A 24,312-nucleotide genomic window follows, 5' to 3' on the forward strand; every position below is an offset into this window, starting at 1 on the left:
TCATACACACACGGCTCCGCTCCGTACACCTCATACACACACGGCTCCGCTCCGTACACCTCATACACACACGGCTCCGCTCCGTACACCTCGCACACACACGGCTCCGCTCCGTACACCTCGCACACACACGGCTCCGCTCCGTACACCTCGCACACACACGGCTCCGCTCCGTACACCTCATACACACACGGCTCCGCTCCGTACACCTCATACACACGCTGCACCGCACCATACATCTCGTACACACACGGCTCCGCTCCGTACACCTCATACACACACGGCTCCGCTCCATACACCTCGTACACACACGGCTCTGCTCCGTACACCTCGTACACACACGGCTCCGCTCCGTACACACACTGCTCCGCTCCGTACACACGCAGCTCTGCACCGTACATCTCGTACACACACGGCTCCGTTCCGTAGACCTCGTACACACACGGCTCCGATCTGTACACCTCGCACACACACGGCTCCGCACCGTACACCTCATACACACACGGCTCCGCTCCGTACACCTCGCACACACACGGCTCCGCTCCGTACACCTCATACACACACGGCTCCGCTCCGTACACCTCGTACACACACGGCTCCGCTCCGTACACCTCGCACACACACGGCTCCGCTCCATACACCTCATACACACGCTGCACCGCACCATACATCTCGTACACACACGGCTCCGCTCCGTACACCTCATACACACACGGCTCCGCTCCGTACACCTCATACACACGCTGCACCGCACCATACATCTCGTACACACACGGCTCCGCTCCGTACACCTCATACACACACGGCTCCGCTCCATACACCTCGTACACACACGGCTCTGCTCCATACACCTCATACACACACTGCTCTGCTCCGTACACCTTGTACACACACGGCTCTGCTCCGTACACCTCGTACACACACGGCTCCTCTCCGTATACCTCGTACACACACGGCTCTGCTACATCCACCCTGTAAACCCCTCCTGACCCCACACATAAACTTCCCCTCATCCAGCAGATGACAACCAGCACAGCAGAGTCCTGTATACACTGAGGCCCCTGATCATGTGACCCCCTGACTCCTCCCCTCCTGTGACCTCATCACAGGTCCTGTGTGCACAGAACAGCCATATATGTGGTGTGCGGCTCTGCAGGTGGAGGTAGGTGCTGGAGATTCCCCATTACTGGGTGCAGGGCAGTAACCCCCTCAGTGCTGACACGACTGTGCCCTCGGCCTCCCTTATCTCTAGTGCTGGGACCTTTCTCCCATTTCTCTGTATTTTGTCGCCATTTTCGGCTCCGTATAATGTAACTGATCGGCTTCTGTTATTATAAGCCTGACCGTGACTTCCAAACAGGCAGATGTGAACAGGTGCGAGGTAAGAGAGCCATTCTATATGGAACTAATTACGGCTGCCCTCTGTAAGGCTGCCGTCACACTATCAGTATTTGGTCAGTATTTTACATCAGTATTTGTAGCCAAAACCAGGAGTGGAACAATTAGAGGAAAAGTATAAAAGAAACATATGCACCACTTCTGCATTTATCACCCACTCCTGGTTTTGGCCTACAAATACTGATGGAAAATACTGACCAAATACTGCTAGTCTGACGGCAGCCTTACTCTGTAATACGGACCCATTGAGTATATGATATTGGAGCTGCAGAGAATAAAATGACAATATGAAAGTACTTGGCGCATAAATTCATGTCTGCCCAACAGCCTTCGACAAGGCGACCTCCTCTGCTGGGACCCTGACCTTACATGATGCATCTCCCAGACTAAAAGCCTACAATCATATGGGCAGGAAGGATCAAGCTCTATTTAAAACTTCCATAGTTGTATTTTGTCGCCATTTTCGACTCCACATAATGTAACTGATAGATTCTTTTTTGCATCATTTTGGAAAAAGAAAAATGCCGTAAATGACGCCATCACTTTCCCTTTCTAAGTGTATAATTACTGTGATACCAAATACGTAGGAGTTTTTTTGTTTCACGACTTTTCCACAATAACAGCACATTTCCTGGTAATTAAAAGCTTTTAGATAGTCGTTATCAAAGAGGTGGAGTTTTTATGGTTGTCATGACAACAATCAACAACCTTCGATGCTGGTGGATTTTTCCACTTGATACTCAGCAACCATATGGTTTGAATGAATTGCTGAATTACAGCTGCTTTTTATAAGCATAATACCAACATGTCTTGATGTCATGCCATGGTAAAAAATCTAAACTATTATCCTCCCCCACTCCTTCACTTCCCCCCAGGCCCTCTTCTTATCCCTTTTCCATCATGTAAATTTATCCCTTTTTTTTTGTTATGTTATGAATTTGTCAATAAACCTTGGTGGATATGGACTGTCAGTAAAACTCAGCATAAATGCTCCTTATTAAGACATTATTAACTGGAGATTATGGTTAGGAGAGCTTTATGTTCATTAATGCATATGTATTTCATGGTTCCTTAATACAACTATTTGTTTTTGGATCCCCAACCTTCATTGGAAGTATATCTTCCATCTGATCGAAATCCAGGGGTTTTTGGGTTGTTTTCATTTAGAACAGTGGAAAAATCTCTACTCTGAATCTCTGTCGGCAGCAAGGCCGCAAGGAAGAGTGCTGCATATGTATGCGCTCCATAGTGGCTAATACTGTATGCGACTCAATATCCGGTAGTAATAGGACCACTGACGCATGTGATCCATCGCGATCAGCATGCGTTCCAAAGACCGGAGATGATGTAAGCGCTTCATTGCTGAGGCGAAGCTAGGTCTCGACAGACGGAAGTGACACATGCATTTCAATGCTGAAACGCAGGATGCGTTGAACAAGTAAGGCCCTGTGTCCACGGGCCGTATTGTCGGCGCTTTGGACGGAGCCGAAACCCCGCTTCAACCAAAACGCCGCCCCTTCTGTACGCGCGATGATTCCAGATGTGTTCAGTGAACACATCCGGAATCTCCGCACCCCATACGTAGGACCCTGTTATTTACCTTGCGGCGACAGAGCGTCTCCACAAGGTAAACAGACATGCTGCGTTCTAAAAAGACGCGCCGCATGTTCGTAAACGCAGGGCCGCCGGATGCATGTTCACACGCGTAGTGGAGACAGGATTTCATAAAATCCCCTCCACTATGCAATAACACCCCTATGGGAGGTGGAGCCGCATATTCATCACTGTAATGAGCGGTAACACGTGACCGCTCACACAGGACAAGCTGCCGGCGCTGAGAGGAGGCATCGCGGGAGCTGGGTGAGTATACGCGGGAGGTGACCCCAAACTTAATTTTCAAACAAAAAAAACCTTGATCTTTCATCCCTTCTCTCCTGCAAGCGCTGCTTTCAGCTGAGCAGGACAGAAGGGATGAATGCCGGCTTCAGCACCACATGCACTGGACAGCGCTTAACTGTAGCGCTGTTTCTCCTGCGGCGGTACGTGCACACGGAGGAGAGTGCACACTGTTCTCCGTGTGCACGTGTGCGGGACGCTTTGCGGACCGTGCTGCCGGAGTAAAGCGGACATGTCTCCGTGTTTTGCACACGGACACACGGTCCGTGAAAACACGCAGGCATGTGCATAGACCCATTCATTTGAATGGGTCTACGTGTGTCAGTGTCTCCGGTACCTGAGAAAACTGTCACTACACGTACCGGAGCCACTGACATGTGAAACCGGCCTAAGTCGGGATAAAGGAAGTTCGGCTCTGGTGAGACCATACCAGTTTTTTATCTTGAGCACGGTTGGTTTTGAGCACTTGCACCTTTATAGTTATTGTCTAGTTGTCTATTTATGCATTGTGGCCATAGGCCCATTTTTAGGGTATAATTAAAGGTTTATATTTTCATTTTTTGCCTACCCTGCTGCCATTATAGTCGATCTGTATAACCACTTAGATGATATCGTCGCTGTTGACCACACCATCTAAGGAGTTACTCAGCCCCAGCGATCAGCTTGATGTGATAGAACCTCCCGACGTGCACACTGACTCCGCTCAGCAACATGATGTACAGCAACGAAAAGGTTCAGAGAAGGATTGAAGCAATTTTACAACCATAGTTAGATGATAAATCATCACTGGAGCCGTCCATCACTACAGTGGGAATCAGAAGGCTCTCGTACTTCCTCTTGTTACGCCTTACTACAAAAATACAGAAGTGATGATCACTTTTGTAATCCAGGTTTGAAGGTCATAAGTGTAGTTCGTTGCTTCAAATTGTGGACCTACGAGTGGATCTATACCTGGTTTAGGTATGATTACTATAATGGCTTCTTTTATAAAGTTAGGTAGTGTCCTGTCCATAAAGGCCTCCTGGAAAATAGTTAGCCCCTTCACCCCGAGCCTGTTTTCACCTTCATGATCTGGCCAAGTTTTACATATTCTGACCACTGTCACTTTATGTGGTAATAACTCTGGAATGCTTCAATGAATCCCACTGAATCTGAGAATGTTTTTTTTCGTAACATATTGAACTTTACGATACTGTTAAAATTTCTTTAATATGACTTGCATTTATGAAAAAAATTTAAATTTTCAGCAAACTTTGCGATTTTCAAACTTTTCATTTCTCCTACGCCTCATTGAGGGACACAGGACCATGGGTGTTATGCTGCTTGCCACTAGGAGGACACATAAGTAAACACATAAAGAATTAACTCCTCCTCCACAGTATACACCCCTCGACTGGCCAGTAATGACCCAGTTCTTGCTTAGTGTCTGTAGGAGGCACTTGGGTCTGTTTTCAGACCCCACCATTTTTTATTTTTATTTTCTGTAAAGGCCACGGAAGCTAAATATCCTTTCTCCAAGGACCTGATGAAGGAGTTGCTTCTCTCTCCTTCTGTGGATCCTGCCGTATCGCGACTCGCATCCAAAACAATCCTATCTCTGTCCGACGGTTCATCGGTCAAAAATCCTTCTGACTGTCAAATTGACTACCTGGCTCGCTCAGAGGTGTTAACCTCTACCGTCCACAGCAGTAATCTTCCCCCAGAGGTGGCCAGACTCGCTAACCATATAGCTCAGGCTGGAGACGTCGTAGTTAACGCTTCCATAGATGCGGCTAATTGCGCAGCGCAAGCAGCTGCAAACGCAATCTCCATCAGTAGGGCCTTGTGGCTCCGCGATTGGCGAGCAGATTCTGCTTCTGAAAAGTCCCTGACTTCTTTACCTTACCATGCTGGCCGTTTATTTGGGGAGAAGCTAGACCAAATCATTTCTGATGCTACTGGAGGGAAGAGTAAATTTCTTCCTCAGCAGAAACCTACCCGGCCCTTTCGGAATTAACAACAGTTTCGATTCCGATCCTTTCGTAACAACTCCAGTTGGTCATCCTCTTCCCCTGGTTCGGGATGGCGGGGAGACAGAAAACCCCAGGTCTCATACAGACCTAACCGTTCCTGGAAACCCAGACCGAGACCTTCTGGCCCTAAGGCATCCGCATCCATTAAACCTTCTACACAATGACTCGTCGACGTGTCCATCGGACGCCGACAAAGTAGGTGGACGTCTTCTCTTGTTCCGTCAAACTTGGCTCTCAGTCGTCCACGACGAGTGGGTCAGAGAGCTCGTGTCCTCCGGATACAAAATCGAGTTTTCTTCCATTCCCCCCATGCTTCTTCCAGTCCTCTCCCCCCAAATCAAGAGCATCACATCTTCTTCAGGCCATACAGGCGCTTCGAAGGGACGGTGTTATCGTTCCGGTCCCTCTAGACCAAAGGTTCAGGGGGTTTTACTCTAACCTATTCGTGGTCCCAAAGAAAGACGGGACTCTACGGCCCATACTGGACCTCAAGCTGCTAAACAAGTTCGTACAGATTCGACACTTCAGGATGGACTCGCTCCGTTCCGTTGTCAATTTTTTCCCTCTCATCAGCAGTTCCTGCGTTTCGTAGTCCAGGACGAACACTTCCAGTTTGTGGCCTTGCCCTTTGGACTTGCCACTGCCCCCCAGAGTTTTCTCGAAGGTCATGACAGCAGTCATGGCCATTCTTCACGCTCGGGGAGTGGTAGTTCTTCTGTATCTGGACGACCTATTGATCAAAGGGCCGTCCCATTCTGCCTGCGAGGAGTCTATAAGTGTCACTGTGGATTCTCTTTCTCGCCTGGGTTGGAAAATCAACTTCGAGAAATCATCTCCGGTCCGGCTCAGCAAATCTGCTTCCTGGGCATGATTTTGGACTCTTCCCGCGGGTTAGTCATTCTCCCTCCAGACAAGGTCTTGTCCTTACAACAGGGAGTGTGCAAGCTCTCTCGCCCAGTCCCTCACTCCATTCTCTTCACTATGTGCATCCTCGGGAAGATGGTTGCCGCAATGGAAGCCGTTCTGTTTGCGCAGTTCCATCTCCGTCCCTTGCAACAGGCGCTGCTGTTAGCCTGGGACAGGAGTCCATTTTCCCTCGACCGTCAGTTTCACCTATCCCCACCGGTCAGGAAAACCCTCAGGTGGTGGATTCTATGGTCCTCCCTGAACCAAGGGAAGTCCTTTCTCCCGGTGCGCTGGTTAGTGGTGACCACCGATGCAAGCCTTTTGGGCTGGGGCGCAGTTTTTAATCACCACACAGCACAAGGTCGTTGGTCCATGCTGGAGTCGCGTCTCCCAATCAATGTCTTGGAGATTCGAGCGATCACACTTGCCTTACGCAATTTTCACCACCTTCTCGCAGGACATCCCATCAAAATCCAATCCGCCAATGCCACGGCCATGGCGTACATCAACCGGCAAGGGGGAACCCACAGCAGGGCGGCCATGCGCGAAGTCACCCACATTCTACGTTGGGCCGAGACCAATCATTCGCTCATATCGGCGATCCACATACTGGGTGTGGAGAATTGGGAGGCGGACTTCCTCAGTCACCAAGGTCTTGTCTCGGGCGAGTGGTGCCTCCTGTTATGATCTGGTGACCTTGGAGCCGCATGAAACTTTCTCTGGAGTCGGTGGAACCTGTACTGACCGCAAATCCTGAACTAACACCGCAACTAGAAGTAGCCGTGGGGTGTGCCTAACAAACCCTAGACACCTCGACACAGCCGGAGGACTAAATACCCCTATAGATGGAAATAGGAATGCTACCTTGCCTCAGAGCAGACCCCCAAAGGATAGGCAGCCCCCCACAAATAATGACTGTGAGTAGGAGAAGAATAGACACACGCAGGTAGAAAACAGGATTTAGCAAAAGAGGCCACTCTAGCTAAATAGGAGAGGATAGGACAGATTACTAGGCGGTCAGTATTAAAACCCTTCCAAAAATATCCACAGCAGATAATACAAAAAGTTCCACAATCTAACTAAAGACATGGAATGTATATCTGCCACTCCAGAGAATCCAACAAGACTGAGAAAATACTGACACAATCTAAGCTGGACAAGAAAACACAAAGAATAGCACTGAATTGTGAAGCACACAGCATGTGTGCCACAGAAAAAAAAACCAGACACTTATCTTTGCTGATTTGGCAGAAAGGCAGGAGGAACCAGGCAGAGGTCCAACACTTCCCAACAACAATTGACAACTGGCAAGGACTAATGAATCCTGCACACCTAAATATCCCAGTCAGAACTGCAATCAGCAGACACACCTGACCAGGACTGCAACCCAAGGACAACTGCATTACCACCTACTACCACCGGAGGGAACCCAAAAGCAGAATTCACAACAGTACCCTCCCCTTGAGGAGGGGTCACCGAACCCTCACCAGCGCCCCCAGGCCGATCAGACGAGCCAGATGAAAGGCACGGACCAAATCAGCAGCATGGACATCAGAAGCAAAAACCCAAGAATTATCCTCCTGGCCATAACCCTTCCATTTGACAAAGTACTGAAGCCTCCGCCTCGAAAAGCGAGAATCCAAAATCTTCTCAACCACATACTCCAACTCCCCATCAACCAAAACAGGGGCCGGAGGATCAACAGGGGGAACAACGGGCACCACATATTTCCGCAATAAAGATCTATGGAAGACATTATGGATAGCAAAAGAGGCCGGAAGCGCCAATCGAAAAGACACCGGATTAATAATCTCAGAAATCCTATAAGGACCAATAAACCGAGGCTTAAACTTAGGGGAAGAGACCTTCATAGGAACATGACGGGAAGACAACCAAACCAAATCCCCAACCCGAAGCCGGGAACCAACACACCGACGACGGTTAGCAAAACGTTGAGCCTCCTCCTGAGACAACACCAAATTCTCCACCACATGAGCCCAAATCTGCTACAACCTGTCAACCACAGAATCCACACCAGGACAGTCAGAAGACTCAACCTGCCCAGAAGAAAAACGAGGATGAAAACCAAAATTACAAAAAAAAGGCGAAACCAAAGTAGCCGAACTAGCCCGATTATTAAGGGCAAACTCGGCCAATGGCAAAAAGGCCACCCAATCATCCTGATCGGCAGACACAAAGCATCTCAAATAAGTCTCCAAAGTCTGATTAGTTCGCTCGGTCTGGCCATTTGTCTGAGGATGAAATGCAGAAGAAAAAGACAAATCAATGCCCAGCCTAGCACAAAAGGCCCGCCAAAACCTAGAAGCAAACTGGGAACCTCTGTCGGACACAATATTCTCCGGAATACCATGCAAACGAACCACATGCTGAAAAAACAACGGAACCAACTCTGAAGAGGAAGGCAATTTAGGCAAAGGCACCAAATGAACCATCTTAGAAAACCGGTCACAAACAACCCAGATAACTGACATCCTCTGGGAAACCGGAAGATCAGAAATAAAATCCATAGAAATATGCGTCCAGGGCCTCTCAGGGACCGGCAATGGCAAAAGTAACCCACTAGCACGGGAACAACAAGGCTTGGCCCACGCACAAGTCCCACAGGACTGCACAAAAGAACGCACATCACGTGACAACGAAGGCCACCAAAAGGACCTACCAATCAAATCTCTGGTACCAAAAATACCAGGATGACCAGCCAACACAGAACAGTGAACCTCAGAAATCACTCTACTAGTCCATCTGTCAGGAACAAACAATTTCCCCCCAGGACAGCAGTCAGGTCTATCAGCCTGAAATTCCTGAAGAACCCACCGTAAATCAGGGGAAATGGCAGAAAGAACCACCCCTTCTTTCAGAATGCCGACCGGTTCAAGGACCTCAGGAGAATCAGGCAAAAAACTCCTAGAAAGGGCATCAGCCTTAATATTCTTAGAACCCGGAAGATACGAAACCACGAAATCAAAACGGGAAAAAAACAAGGACCATCGAGCCTGTCTAGGACTCAGCCGTTTGGCAGACTTGAGGTAAATCAAATTCTTATGATCGGTCAGGACCACAATACGGTGCTTAGCTCCCTCAAGCCAATGTCGCCACTACTCTAATGCCCACTTCATAGCCAACAACTCCCGATTGCCGACATCATAATTGCGTTCAGCAGGCGAAAACTTGCGGGAGAAGAAGGCACACGGTTTCATCAAAGAACCAACAGAATCCCTCTGAGACAAAACGGCCCCTGCCCCAATCTTAGAAGCATCAATCTCAACCTGAAACGGAAGAGAAACATCTGGTTGGCGCAACACAGGAGCAGAAGTAAATTGGCGTTTAAGCTCCTGAAAGGCAGAGACAGCCACAGAGGACCAATTCGCCACATCAGCGCCTTTTTTCGTCAAATCAGTCAAGGGTTTAACCACACTGGAGAAGTTAGCAATGAAACGGCGATAAATATTTGCAAAACCCAAAAATTTCTGAAGGCTCTTCACGGATGTGGGTTGAATCCAATCATGAATGGCCTGAACCTTAACCGGATCCATCTCCATAGATGAGGGAGAAAAAATAAAGCCCAAAAAAGAAACCTTCTGCACCCCAAAGAGACACTTAGACCCCTTCACAAACAAAGCATTGTCACGAAGGATCTGAAATACCATCCTGACCTGTTCCACATGAGACTTCCAATCATCGGAAAAAATCAAAATATCGTCCAAATATACAATCAAGAATTTATCAATATAAGTCCGGAAGATATCATGCATGAAGGATTGAAAAACAGATGGAGCGTTGGTGAGCCCGAATGGCATCACAAGGTATTCAAAATGGCCTTCGGGCGTATTAAACGCAGTTTTCCATTCATCACCCTGCTTAATACGAACAAGATTATATGCCCCCCGAAGGTCAATCTTCGTAAACCAACTAGCCCCCTTAATCCTAGCAAACAAATCGGAAAGTAAAGGTAAAGGGTATTGAAACTTGACCGTGATCTTATTCAAGAGGCGATAATCAATACAAGGTCTCAAGGCGCCATCCTTCTTAGCAACAAAAAAAAAACCTGCTCCCAACGGTGAAGAAGATGGCCGAATATGCCCTTTCTCCAAAGACTCCTTAACATAACTCCGCATGGCGGTATGTTCAGGCATAGACAGGTTGAAAAGTCGGCCCTTAGGAAACTTACTGCCTGGAATCAAGTCAATCGCACAATCACAGTCCCTGTGCGGTGGAAGGGAACTGGACTTGGGCTCATCGAATACATCCTGAAAATCAGACAAAAACTCTGGAATTTCAGAAGAGGAAGAAGAGGAGATTGACATCAAAGGAACATCATTATGAACCCCCTGACAACCCCAACTAGTCACAGACATAGATTTCCAATCCAACACAGGATTATGTACCTGCAACCACGGGAAACCCAGCACGATAACATCATGCAAATTATGCAACACCAGAAATCGACAGTCTTCCTGATGGGCTGGCGCCATGTGCATGGTCACCTGTGTCCAAAACTGGGGCTTATTTTTAGCCAAAGGTGTAGCATCAATCCCCCTTAAAGGAATAGGGTTCTGCAAAGGCTGCAAGGGAAAACCACAACGCCTGGCAAACTCAAAATCCATTAAGTTCAAGGCGGCGCCTGAATCCACAAACGCCATGACAGAAAATGATGACAATGAGCAGATCAAGGACACCGATAACAGAAATTTAGGTTGTACAGTACTGATAATAAATGAACTAGCGATCCTTTTTGTCCGCTTAGGGCAGACTGAAATTACATGAGAAGCGTCACCACAATAATAACACAACCTATTCTGACGTCTGAATCCTTGTCGTTCCGTTCTAGACAAAATCCTATCACACTGCATTGGCTCAGGACTTTGCTCTAAGGACGACGCCACAGCGCGCACAGTTTGACGCTCCCGCAAGCGCCGATCAATCTGAATGGCAAGAGACATAGAATCACTCAGACCGGAAGGCGTGGGAAACCCCACCATAACATCTTTAACGGATTCAGAAAGACCCTTTCTGAAAATTGCCGCCAAAGCATCATCATTCCGTTTAGTCAACACAGACCATTTTCTAAATTTCTGACAATACAATTCTGCCGCCTCTTGACCCTGAGACAGGGCCAACAAGGTTTTCTCCGCTTGATCCACAGAATTCGGTTCATCATATAATAATCCTAAAGCCTGAAAAAAGGAATCTACATTAAGCAAGGCCGGATTCCCAGATTCCAGGGAAAATGCCCTGAACTAACACCGCAACTAGAAGTAGCCGTGGGGTGTGCCTAACAAACCCTAGACACCTCGACACAGCCGGAGGACTAAATACCCCTATAGATAGATATAATAGGAATGCTACCTTGCCTCAGAGCAGACCCCCAAAGGATAGGCAGCCCCCCACGAATAATGACTGTGAGTAGGAGAAGAATAGACACACGCAGGTAGAAAACAGGATTTAGCAAAAGAGGCCACTCTAGCTAAATAGGAGAGGATAGGACAGATTACTAGGCGGTCAGTATTAAAACCCTTCCAAAAATATCCACAGCAGATAATACAAAAAAGTTCCACAATCTAACTAAAGACATGGAATGTATATCTGCCACTCCAGAGAATCCAACAAGACTGAGAAAATACTGACACAATCTAAGCTGGACAAGAAAACACAAAGAATAGCACTGATTTGTGAAGCACACAGCATGTGTGCCACAGAAAAAAAACCCAGACACTTATCTTTGCTGATTTGGCAGAAAGGCAGGAGGAACTAGGCAGAGGTCCAACACTTCCCAACAACAATTGACAACTGGCAAGGACTAATGAATCCTGCACACCTAAATACCCCAGTCAGAACTGCAATCAGCAGACACACCTGACCAGGACTGCAACCCAAGGACAACTGCATTACCACCTACTACCACCGGAGGGAACCCAAAAGCAGAATTCTAGTTCTGTCGTGGCATCGATTCCAGCTGCCGTACATATTTCCTCCTCTTCCTCTGCTCCCGAGGGTCATCAAGAAGATCAGGGCAGAGGGGAGAACGGCGATCCTTGTCGCACCGGACTGGCCGCGCCGAGCATGGTACGCGGAACTCGTCCAAATGGTCGCCGACGTCCCCTGGCAGCTTCCAGATCGCATGGATCTTCTCTCACAGGGCCCGTTTTCCACCAGAACTCCGGGGCCCTGTCTTTGACGGCGTGGCTGTTGAATCCTGGATTTTAGCCCAAGCCGGTTTCTCTCCAGGGGTTTTTTCTACCTTGATTCGTGCTAGGAAACCCGTATTCATGCGCATTTATTATCGCACCTGGCGCACCTTCTTTTCATGGTGCAATGCGCATGGACGTTCTCCTCAGGTGTTTTCCATTCTGTCCATTCTGGAGTTCCTCCAATCAGGTTTTAGAGTCAGGCCTTGCCCTAGGCTCGCTCAAGGGACAAGTGTCCGTATTGTCAGTTCTATTTCAAAGAAAGATGGCTTCCAGACTGCCGGTTAAGACGTTTATCCAAGGAGTTTCCCGGGTGGTCCCTCCCTATAGAATGCCATTGGCTTCATGAGATTTTAACTTGGTTCTCAGAGTTCGTCAGGAGGCCCCTTTCGAACCATTGCAGGACATCTCTCTCACCCTTCTTTTATGGAAGGTGGTCTTTCTAGTGGCGATTACGTCAATCAGGCGAGTCTCTGAGTGGGCGGCTCTCTCTTGCTGCCCCCCTTTTCGGATTTTTCACCCAGTTAAGGCAGTTTTGAGGACTTCTCCCTCTTTCCTACCTAAAGTCGTCTCCTTTTTTCACCTAAATGAGGACATTGTCTTGCCGTCATTCTGTCCGGCACCAACCCATCGTATCGAGAAAGCTCTTCATACTCTTGATGTAGTTAGAGCTCTTCAGCGGTACATATCTCGGACGGCTCCCTTCCATAAGTCGGATGTCCTTTTCGTGCTTCCGGAGGGACATAGGAAAGGTCTAGCCGCCTCAAAGGCCACTCTAGCCAGGTGTATTCGTTCCACTATCCAGGAATCCTACCGCGTCAGGAACACCCCTGTCCCAGCAGGGATTAAGGCGCATTCTACTCGGTCGGTACCTCTTGGGCTTTTCGGCACCAGGCGTCAGCACAACAGCCTTGCAAAGCTGCGACTTGGTCCAGTCTGCATACCTTTATGAAGCATTATCACGTTCATACCCAGGCTTCAGCAGACGCTGCCTTTGGCAGGCGCATTCTGCAGACAGCGGTACCTCAGTAAGCCAGTGGTACATGGGGTATTAGCAGTGCAATTGCTCCCCACCCAGGGACTGCTTTATGACGTCTCATGGTCCTGTGTCCCCCAATGAGGAGTAGGAGAAAAGGAGATTTTTGTGTACTCACCGTAAAATCTTTTTCTCCGAGCCAATCATTGGGGGACACAGCTCCCACCCTGTTAGGGTATTGGCTTGTTGTTGTTTTTGTTGTTGTTTGTTCCTTAGCTTTTGACATGGTTTTCTTGTCTTGGTTTTTTTATACTCCTACTGCTTTACTACCGAACTGGGTCATTACTGGCCAGTCAAGGGGTGTATACTGCAGAGGAGGAGTTAATTCTTTGTGTTTACTTATTGTCCTCCTAGTGGCAAGCAGCATAACACCCATGGTCCTGTGTCCCCCAATGATTGGCTCAGAGAAAAAGATTTTACGGTGAGTACACAAAAATCTCTTCTTTTATGCCCTTAAATCAGAGAGATATGTCACACAAAATAGTTAATAAATAACATTTCCCACATGTCTGCTTTACATCAGCACAATTTTTGAAGCATCATTTTTTTTGTTTAGGATGTTCTTAGGGTTAAAAGTTGACCAGCGATTTCTCATTTTTCCAACAAAATTTACAAAACCATATTTTTTTAGGGACCACATCACATTTGAAGTCAGTTTGAGGGGTCTATATTACAGAAAATACCCAAAAGTGACACCATTCTAAAAACTGCACCCCTCAGGGTGCTCAAAACCGCATTTAAGAAGTTTATTAACCCTTCAGATGCTTCACATGAATTTTTAGACCGTGGAAGAAAAAAATTAACATTTTAACTTTTTTTCACAAAAATTTTACATTAGACCCATTTTTTTGTTTTAACAAGGGTAACAGGAAAACATGGACCCCATAATTTTTCCTGAGTATGCTGACACCCCATATGTGGTTGAAAACTACTTTGGAGGCAGAGTGCAAAGCTCAGAAAGCAAGACTCGCTATATTAGAGTTCACATTTTGCTGGACTGATTTGAGGGTGCCATGTCACATTGGCAGAGCCCCTGAGGTGGCAGAACAGCAGAACCCCACATAAGTGACCCCATTTTACAAACTACACCTTCCAATGAATTCTTCTAGGGGTACAGTGATCATATTGACACCACGGGTGTGTCACAGAATTTTATACCATTGGCCCATTGGGCAAAAAATGATTACATTTTTACCACCAAAATTTTGCTTTAGCCCCAGACTTTACATTTTCACACTGGAAAATGAGTAAAAATGGCACCTAAATTTCTGCTGAATGTAAAAATACGAGATATGTGGCTGTGCAGTGCTGCTTAGTCATATGACGAGACTCGGGAGGGACATAATGCTATTGGCAAATAGCGATCCATCCCTCCCGAGTTTTGCTGTATGGCTAAGAAGTACTGTTGCACAGGAGGCATCCTGGAGCGCCGAACTTTCTAGAATAATTTGCGGACTCCATTTACAGAGCCCCTAAGTGCTAGAAGAGCAGAATCCCCCTCTCAAGTGACCCCATTTTGGAAATTATGTGCCTTTTGGAATTTTATCTACAGGTGTAGTGATGATTTTGACTCCATGGGTGTTTTCCAGAAACAGGCAGCAGTGGACGTTGCTGAGTAAAAATTGCAAACTGCCATTGTAGTGCCCGCACATTGTGCTCAGCTCATGCTTCTGGAGACATAAACATGTAAGTTAGGCAGGCTCTCATCGTTACAGAAATGCCAAACATGTGGACGCTAAATGTGGTTTAGATACACTGTGGGGCTCTGTCTATATGTAGATCGGTATAACCCTGTCCACACCACTGATTGCCTGCTTTCTTTACACACTTGCATAGGCAGAAAGCTGCCAATCAGAGGTGCGGTTATACAGAGCTACCTACTAAGTAGAGTGGCTTTAATAAAATCTGTCCCTGGAAGCCTTTTCATTTACTGTGATCCTTACACATGTGCATGGAGCTTATGGGAACAGACAAATGCTAAACGTGGCTGTCTCCATCAGTTCTCCAAACTAGAGCAACTAGTCCATACGAAGAAAGAATACAACATCCACACGTTTCACTTTTTTATTTGCAGTAATTGTATTATTATATGGGATTCTTTAATCTTGTTCCCATTTAGGTCCCTACAATATTGGATCCTCTCAGTGGAGATCTTCTATATAAGAGAATTTTCTCAATTGACCAGTCAAGGATGGAGAGAGACCAGGACAACATGACGGAGAGGATATTACACCTCACCCTAGAGATTCTCTTCCGGCTTACTGGTGAGGTAAGAGTTTCTGATGACGTCACATTACATCATTCTTATCTCTGGGAATAAAAGATGGACAGAACTGGAGAGGTGAGGACTCTGGAAATGTCTGTAGTGAGATTTATTAATGTGTCTCTCCATAACCAGGATTACACAGTAGTGAAGAAGACCTCTAGTGAGCGCTGTCAGGCCACTGTGTCTGAGGAATGGGGAAGGCCCCTGAGCCCAATCACGGGGCCTCCACCTCACTCCCTGATACATGAGGACATCAATAACCAGAAGATCCTAGAACTCATCTACAAGATGATTGAGCTGCTGACTGGAGAGGTGACACTGCTGGGAATACTAGGATATTATACAGTGATGCTATGAAGTGTTCGGGGTGATGACGGTATCATTGTATGTGTCAGGTTCCTATAAGGTGTCAGGATGTCACTGTCTATTTCTCCATGGAGGAGTGGGAGTATTTAGAAGGACACAAAGATCTGTACAAGGACGTCATGATGGAGGTTCCCCAGCCCCTCACATCACCAGGTAATAGACAGGACTAAATACACACAGCCTATAATTATCTGTATGTAAAGAATGAATTCAGCCCCTGTATGTGTTTCCTCCAGTTCTATCCAGTAAGAGTACAACACCAGAGAGATGTCCCCGTCCTCTTCTTCCACAGGACTGTAAACAAGAAGATCCCGATGTTCCTCAGGATTATCAGGTAGATGGAGAGAAGGTGTCATGAGATCTCCCTATGATATGTAGGCGGCTGTGAAGGTCTTGTTTTATCCTCCAGTATTTTAGGTTGTATACTTGTATGATGAGAATGGTGGAGATGGCAGGATTAGAACTGATCATAGATGTGACTTCTCATCTGTCTGTGACTTTTACAGTATTTGTTTCAGGGTGAAGATCTGACCCATATTAATACTATAGAGACATATGTGATGGGTGATGAGTGGTGTAAAGAGGAGATTCCTACATATGACTATCCAGGTGAGTAGTAACCACTAAATGCAGAGAAGTCAGATACGGAATATATACAGTGCCTTGCGAAAGTATTCGGCCCCCTGGAACTTTTCAACCTTTTCCCACATATCATTCTTCAAACATAAAGATACCAAATGTAAATTTTTGGTGAAGAATCAACAACAATTGGAACACAATTGTGAAGTTAAACGAAATTTATTGGTTGTTTTTAAATTTTTGTGGAATTTCAAAAACTGGAAAGTGGGGCGTGCAATATTATTCGGCCCCTTTAACTTAATACTTTGTTGCGCCACCTTTTGCTGCGATTACAGCTGCAAGTCACTTGGGGTATGTCTCTATCAGTTTTATACATTGAGAGACTGAAATTCTTGCCAATTCTTCCTTGGCAAAAAGCTCGAGCTCAGTCAGGTTTGATGGAGATCGTTTGTGAACAGCAGTTTTCAGCTCTTTCCACAGATTCTCGATTGGATTGAGGTGTGGACTTTGACTTTGCCATTCTAACACCTGGATACGTTTATTTGTGAACTATTCCATTGTAGATTTTGCTTTGTGTTTGGGATCATTGTCTTGTTGGAAGACAAATCTCCGTCCCAGTCTCAGGTCCTTTGTGGACTCCTACGGGTTTTTTTCAAGAATTGTCCTGTATTTGGCTCCATCCATCTTCCCATCAATTTTAACCATCTTCCCTGGCCCTGCTGAAGAAAAGCAGGCCAAAACCATGATGCTGCCACCACCATGTTTGACAGTGGGGATGGTGTGTTCAGGGTGATGAGCTGTGTTCGCTTTACACCAAACATATCGTTTGGCATTGTTGCCAAAAAGTTCCGATTTTGGTTTCGTCTGACCAGAGCACCTTCTTCCACATGTTTGGTGTGTCTTCCAGATGTCTTGTTGCAAACTTTTAAACAACACTTTTTATGGATATCTTTGAGAAATTACTTTCTTCTTGCCACTCTTCCATAAAGGCCAGATTTGTGCAGTGTACAACTGATGGTTGTCCTATGGACAGACTATCCCACCTCAGCTGTAGATCTCTGCAGTTCATCCAGAGTGATCATGGGCCTCTTGGCTGCATCTCTGATAAGTCTTCTCCTTGTTTGAGATGAAAGTTTAGAGGGACGGCCGGGTCTTGGTAGATTTGCAGTGGTATGATACTCCTTCCATTTCAATATGATCTCTTGCACAGTGCTCCTTGGGATGTTTAAAGTTTTGGAAATCATTTTGTATCCAAATCCAGCTTTAAACTTCTCCACAACAGTATCACGGACCTGCCTGTTGTGTTCCTTGGTCTTCATGATGCTCTCTGTGCTTCAAACAGTACCCTGAGACTATCACAGAGCAGGTGCATTTATACGGAGACTTGATTACACACAGGTGGATTATATTCATCATGATTAGGCATTTTAGATAACATTGGATCATTCAGAGATCCACAATGAACTTCTGGAGTGAGTTTGCTGCACTGAAAGTAAAGGGGCCGAATAATATTGCACGCCTCACTTTTCAGTTTTTGAATTTCCACAAACATTTTAAATAAGCAATAAATTTCATTCAACTTCACAATTGTGTTCCACTTGTTGTTGATTCTTCACCAAAAATTTACATTTGGCATCTTTAGGTTTGAAGCATGATATGTGGGAAAAGGTTGAAAAGTTCCAGGGAGCCGAATACTTTTCGCAAGGCACTGTACAGCAGAGCTGAGTGTGCATATGCTCTCAATGTGGCAATGTTTTGTATATGTGTGTGCTGTAAAACTATTTTTAGATCACGTCACGGGCGTACCGATGGACGGAGAGAATGATGCTCACGCATGCCAGCGCGTGTTAAATGCCGATGTCCGAGATTGACAGATGCATTTAACAGGTTAACAATCAGGGGCAGAGCACTGCTGTACCCGCGATTATTAGCTGCAGGTCCAGGTTGTAATACCCAGCCATCATCTGCCATTTATGGGGTGGGATCGCTGTGTGAGCCCTGTTCCATGCTTCCGATTTGCACTGTACATGTATGGTGAATGTCTTTAAGAGGGGTTAAATATGGATGAAATTATGATACTGTTATAGCTGATAACAATTTGTGCTTTTACAATATGGACATGGTATAATCCGTTGTGAAGGAGGCTTCCTCATCTGCTGTCCTGATTTTGGAACATTAGAAGCATTAATTCCTATTAGATTATATTAGGTTACTGTGTGGTAACAAAATACAAAACATGGAGACATAATACCGTAATTTATTAACCCCTTCACGACATGCGCCGTACTAGTACTGCGCACGTCGTGTCTCCCCCTTTGATGTGGGCTCCGGCACTGAGCCCACATCAAAGTCGCAACATGTCAGCTGTTTTGTACAGCTGACATGTGCACGCAATAGCGGCGGGTGAAATCGCGATTCACCCGCCGCTATTAACCTGTTAAATGACAGCTGACAGAGGCATTTAACTACCGCTTCCGGCCACGCAGCCGGAAATGAGCGCATTGCCGACCCCCGTCACATGATCGGGGGTCAGCGATGTGTCAGGATGGTAACCATAGAGGTCCTTGAGACCTCTATGGTTACTGATGCCAGCCTGCTGTGAGCGCCACCCTGTGGTCGGCGCTCATAGCAAGCCGGCATTTCAGCTATGAAAAAAATAAAAAAATATAAAAGTTTAAATCACCCCCCTTTTGCCCCATCCAAAATAAAACAATAAAAAAAAAAAAAATCAAACGTACACATATTTGGTATCTCCGCGTTCATAATCGCCCGATCTATCAATAAAAAAAAGCATTAACCTGATCGCTAAACGGCGTAGCGAGAAAAAAATGCGAAACGCCAGAATTACTTTTTTTGGTCGCTGCGACATTGCATTAAAATGCAATAACGGGCGATCAAAAGAACGTGTCTGCACAAAAGTGGTATCATTAAAAACGTCAGCTCGGCACGCAAAAAAAAAGCCCCCACCCGACCCCAGATCACGAAAAATGGAGACGCTATGGGTATTAGAAAATGGCGCATTTTTATTTTTTAATTTTTTTTTTTTAGCAAAGTTTTGAATTTTTTTTCACCACTTAGATAAAAAATAACCTAGACATGTTTGGTGTCTATGAACTCGTAATGACCTGGAGAATTATAATATCAGGTCAATTTTAGCATTTAGTGAACCTAGCAAAAAAGCCAAACTAAAAACAAGTGTGGGATTGCACTTTTTTTGCAATTTCACCACACTTGGAATTTTTTTCCGTTTTCTAGTACAAGACATGGTAAAACCAATGGTGTCGTTCAAAAGGACAACTCGTCCCGCAAAAAATAAGCCCTCACATGGCCATATTGATGGAAAAATAAAAAGTTATGGCTCTGGGAAGGAGGGGAGCAAAAAACGAAAACGCAAAAACGAAAAAGGGCCGCGGCGTGAAGGGGTTAGAGAAGTTGTCCACTACTTGGACAGCTCCTTGTCATACCCCACACTTGGCGTCTATAAAATAAAAAAGCTTGTACTCACATTCCGTGCCGGCACCATTCCTGCTCCTGTGCGGTTGTTGTGACACGTGACCCACGGCGTCCAATCAGCGCTGGTGTTACTGTCCCCTTTGGAAGAATTTAACATGAAGAGGAAGTCCGAGCTGCAGCTTACCTCTGATCTCCTCTTCATGTTCAATTTGTCCGCAGGCGGGAACAGTGACTCCAGCGCTAATTGGGCACTGGGGTCACGTCTCATACAACCACATGAGAGCCCCGGAGAGAACATTTTGTTCTAAAGCAACATTATAGTAGAAAAAAAAAATTCATTTTTTTCACTACAGTTTGTTAATTCCTCAGAAGCCCCTGAAGAGTTAACAAATTTTAAGGTTGTAATTTTTAAAATGAGACCTTGTTTGGGATTTTCTGATGGAGGGATTCCTCAAACGCCCTTCAAACATGAAGTGGTCCCTAAAAAATCATGTTTTGTAAATTAACTTGAAAAAAAAAATGAAAAATTGCTGCTAAACTTTTGTAAGCCTCCTTTTTTTTTATTGAAAATGTTTCAAATTTTACAGGAAAAGAAAAAATAATTAGGCATTTTTGATTTTTCACTATCATTTATAGGTTAACAACCAATGTTATACTATAATAATAGTTACACGTTATCAAGTAGATAAAGAGTTAAATTTTACAAACAAACACACAGACTCCGACAAAAGGAAAGGGGGGAAATGATGTGGAATGTTATGTCCTAGTTATAGCCATCTCATAGAGGTCATATATTTAACATGGCCCCAAAGGAATCCCAAGGAGATCAAACAAGGTTAAATCTCTGTACAATATTGTCATTAAGGGCTTTCAGGTATTCAAAGATCCAGATATCTTTTATGCAAGAATATAGATCTAGTTGGGAAGGTGGAGAGGTTTGCTTCCAATGGTAGGCAATCAAACAGCATGCTGCTGTTAACATATGTAAAAGCAATCTAATGGATCTCTTGGATATGTATTCAGGGAAAATATTTAATAGAAAGAGTTGAGGACTTAATGGGAGAAACACTCCAAAAACTTGCTTAATGAGGAGTTGGACTATCACCCAGAACGGTTTAACTTTTCAGCCTCTTAACATCCTAACAAAGAAAGACATTTAAAAAATCATAGCATATGGTAAATGTTATTTATTAACTATGTTATGTAATATGACTTAAGGGCATAACTATTCAGAGTTTTAAAATTGAAAATTTTTCTACATTTATTCCATCTTTCCAATATTTTCATCAATTAACTCACATTTTTTCAATGTATTTTTCTCATACAATGTATGACCCAAAGTACAATGTGTCCCAAAAATAGCATTTCAGAATCACTGAAGTATTCCAGAGTTATTATCACATTAAGTTGGCCTGCTCAGGAAGGCGAAAACTTGCTCCTATGTGAAATGGTTAAAGGCAAAAATTGCTAACCCAGTTTTACACTTTCTCAAAGGTTATGACGTCTTTGGGCATGGCCATACTGCTCTGTTCTGCACTGAAGGACTGTAACTGTCCTTGATTGTGTGTCAGACACCACATTAGTAGAAGTGCCTGGTCCCTTTATGATTCTCCAATGAGTATTTCACTACAAAATAGTGGTGACAGACACATTGATACCTGAACTTATAAGATGCCGGATTCAACTCAAAATTGGAAAATTGCTAGAGAGCTGTCAGTGGCCTAACATCGGGATCTAGTGGTTCTTGATCTGAGGTCTACTGTCAGATTGAAAATTAGAATTTTGGTACATAACTTCTAATTTTTATGAACATTTTGTATATAAATGTTGTGAAAGTATATATTTAAAGATTATTTTATTTGAAAATAATTTATTTTGTTCTTGGCAGATGACGGTGACAGGAGATCAGATGGACAACTGATATCTTTAGGTTTTAATTCAAATGACCTTGATATCATGCAAGATACAATAGGAGTATATTCTTTTATTCCAGATTCACCATCATCCCTTCACAGCAAAGATCTATCATCTGATCTTGATAAACAGGTCCTCTCTTTTGATTCATCACAGACTATTAAGAAAACCAAGCATCACAAAAGAGGTGTTAAAAAACAAATTGATTTTGCAGAAATGAATCCACTTTCGTATTCAGAACATGGAAAAAGAATTCCTTTCATGCATGAAAAAATACACACTATGGAGAAAAGATTTTCATGCTCAAAGTGTGGGAAAAAATTTAATCAGAAATTGGAGCTTGTGAAACATGAGATAAGGCACACATACTCATGTTCAGAATCTGAAAAATGTTTTAGAAATGCATTAAATCTTGTTAAACGTCAAAGAATTCACATAGAAGACAAGCCATATTCATGTTCAGAATGTGGGAAATGTTTTAAATACAGATCAAATTGTTTTACCCATAAGAGAATTCACTCAGGGGATAAACCATATTCATGTTCAGAATGTGGGAAATGTTTTAAAATTAAATCACATCTTGACAGACATATGAAAAGTCACACAGGAGAGAAGCCATATTTTTGTTCAGTATGTGGGAAATATTTTCTCATGAAAGAAACTCTTGTGAATCATCAAAGAACACACACAGGGGAGAAGCCATATTTATGTTCAGAATGTGGGAAATCTTTTAAACAGAAATCAAATCTTGTTATACATAAGAGAGTTCATACAGGGGAGAGGCCATATTCATGTTCAGAATGTGGGAAATGTTTTACAAATAAATCAAATCTTGTTAGACATCAGATGATTCACACAGGGGAGAAACCATATTCATGTTCAAAATGTGGAAATTGTTTTACAAATATATCAAATCTTGTTAGACATCAAATGATTCACACAGGGGAGAAACCATATTCATGTTCAGAATGTGGAAATTGTTATACAAATATATCAAATCTTGTTAGACATCAAAGAACTCACACAGGGAACAAGCCATTATCATACCTAGAAGGTGATAAATGTTTTATTTAAACAACATATTTGGTTGCTCAAAAAAAAAACTCAAGGGAGGTGCAAATGGTACAAAAAAACATGAAACGGAGAGTGTCTGTGTAAAGTCAAATATGTGAAAAAGAATGGAAAGCAATTTGGAAATTAGCAAGGCGCTTTCACCAATTTTTTCACGTTGAACTGGACACCGTTCATAAGACCTCTTTCCTTTTTGTGCCATTTTACTTTCCACTGCAGAAGTATTATCAAACTATTTGTCACTTATTGAAAAGTAACTTAAGTCCAAATGGGCTTTATGAGATACTTTTCACTGAGGGTGTGGTTTTATTTTTTCTGTATGACGTTGAAAAATCATAAGCAGGCAGTAACACTCGAGGAGGGGGAGAACACACAACACAATAGTCTTTCTCCTGTGTGAGATATGTAATGACAGCCTGCTCAGCTCTCCACAGAGTGGATTACAAGTTGCCATGAGCATAGCAGACTTGAGGGCTATTACTGAGGCCTTAACTTTCATCTCTTAGCAGTCCCTGTGGAGATAGGGGCAGCACTGCTGAGTTAACTGTGTCATATTACAAACCCTCCTATTCTCCTTCTATAGTGCTAATGGCTCATCACTACTGCCACCCCCTTCACACTGCTTGTGTTGAGATGAGAGCTCATAAGTGTCAGTTATCACATTTATTGCTGTTTTGCTCACTGCAACTTGTAATTGCTGTGCAGTGAAATCAGGTTTTCTTTACATCTCACACAGGAGAGATGTAAAGACAACCTGATTACGATTTATTTTGCTGCCTGCTTACGATTGGTCAACTTCATACAGGGGGAAGAAGTACACAAATTTAGTGAAAACTATCTATCACCCACTTGGAGTTATCAGTTGCCAAATACTTTACCTCAACAACAGACAGGCAACATGAAAAATGAAAAAAAAAGTTTGATTCTGCCGTTTAGCCACTTTACATCCTGTGTACAGTTCAACCATCTAGATGTGGAGTTTGCTATTAAGTGCATCATCTATAGGGATAAACTATGAAAATATAGATAATTGACATGTCACAGCATCTTTAACAACCCAAAGTACAACATTTTCATATTATTCTGCCCGGTTGTAAAAAAAAAAAATGTAAATAAAAAACAACTTTTTTGTCATTACTCTTGCTTACAAAAAATTATACAGCTGTTTTAATGAAAAATAAATAAAAATGTATTTGAGGAAAAATGTTG

The 24,312-nt window shown here is 44.3% G+C and overlaps 1 protein-coding gene across 4 annotated transcripts; it reads left to right on the forward strand.

Moving 5' to 3' along the window:
- The first annotated feature begins 1,124 nt into the window (after positions 1–1,124).
- LOC143767473 (uncharacterized) lies at positions 1,125–24,312 on the forward strand. Of its 4 annotated transcripts, none has more exons than XM_077255845.1 (7): positions 1,125–1,162; positions 15,574–15,723; positions 15,853–16,032; positions 16,116–16,239; positions 16,323–16,420; positions 16,605–16,695; positions 22,007–24,312. In XM_077255845.1, the coding sequence occupies exons 1-7, from the start codon at positions 1,136–1,138 to the stop codon at positions 23,104–23,106; spliced, it is 1,770 nt and encodes a 589-aa protein (XP_077111960.1). In that variant the 5' UTR covers positions 1,125–1,135; the 3' UTR covers positions 23,107–24,312. The 4 variants fall into 4 exon arrangements, with proteins under 4 accessions (XP_077111960.1, XP_077111959.1, XP_077111961.1 ...); XM_077255844.1 differs by having other exon boundaries at positions 1,134–1,162; positions 16,593–16,695; XM_077255846.1 differs by having other exon boundaries at positions 1,159–1,381; positions 16,593–16,695.

This window comes from Ranitomeya variabilis, chromosome 4 (assembly GCF_051348905.1).
Source record: "Ranitomeya variabilis isolate aRanVar5 chromosome 4, aRanVar5.hap1, whole genome shotgun sequence".
Lineage (NCBI taxonomy): Eukaryota > Metazoa > Chordata > Amphibia > Anura > Dendrobatidae > Ranitomeya > Ranitomeya variabilis.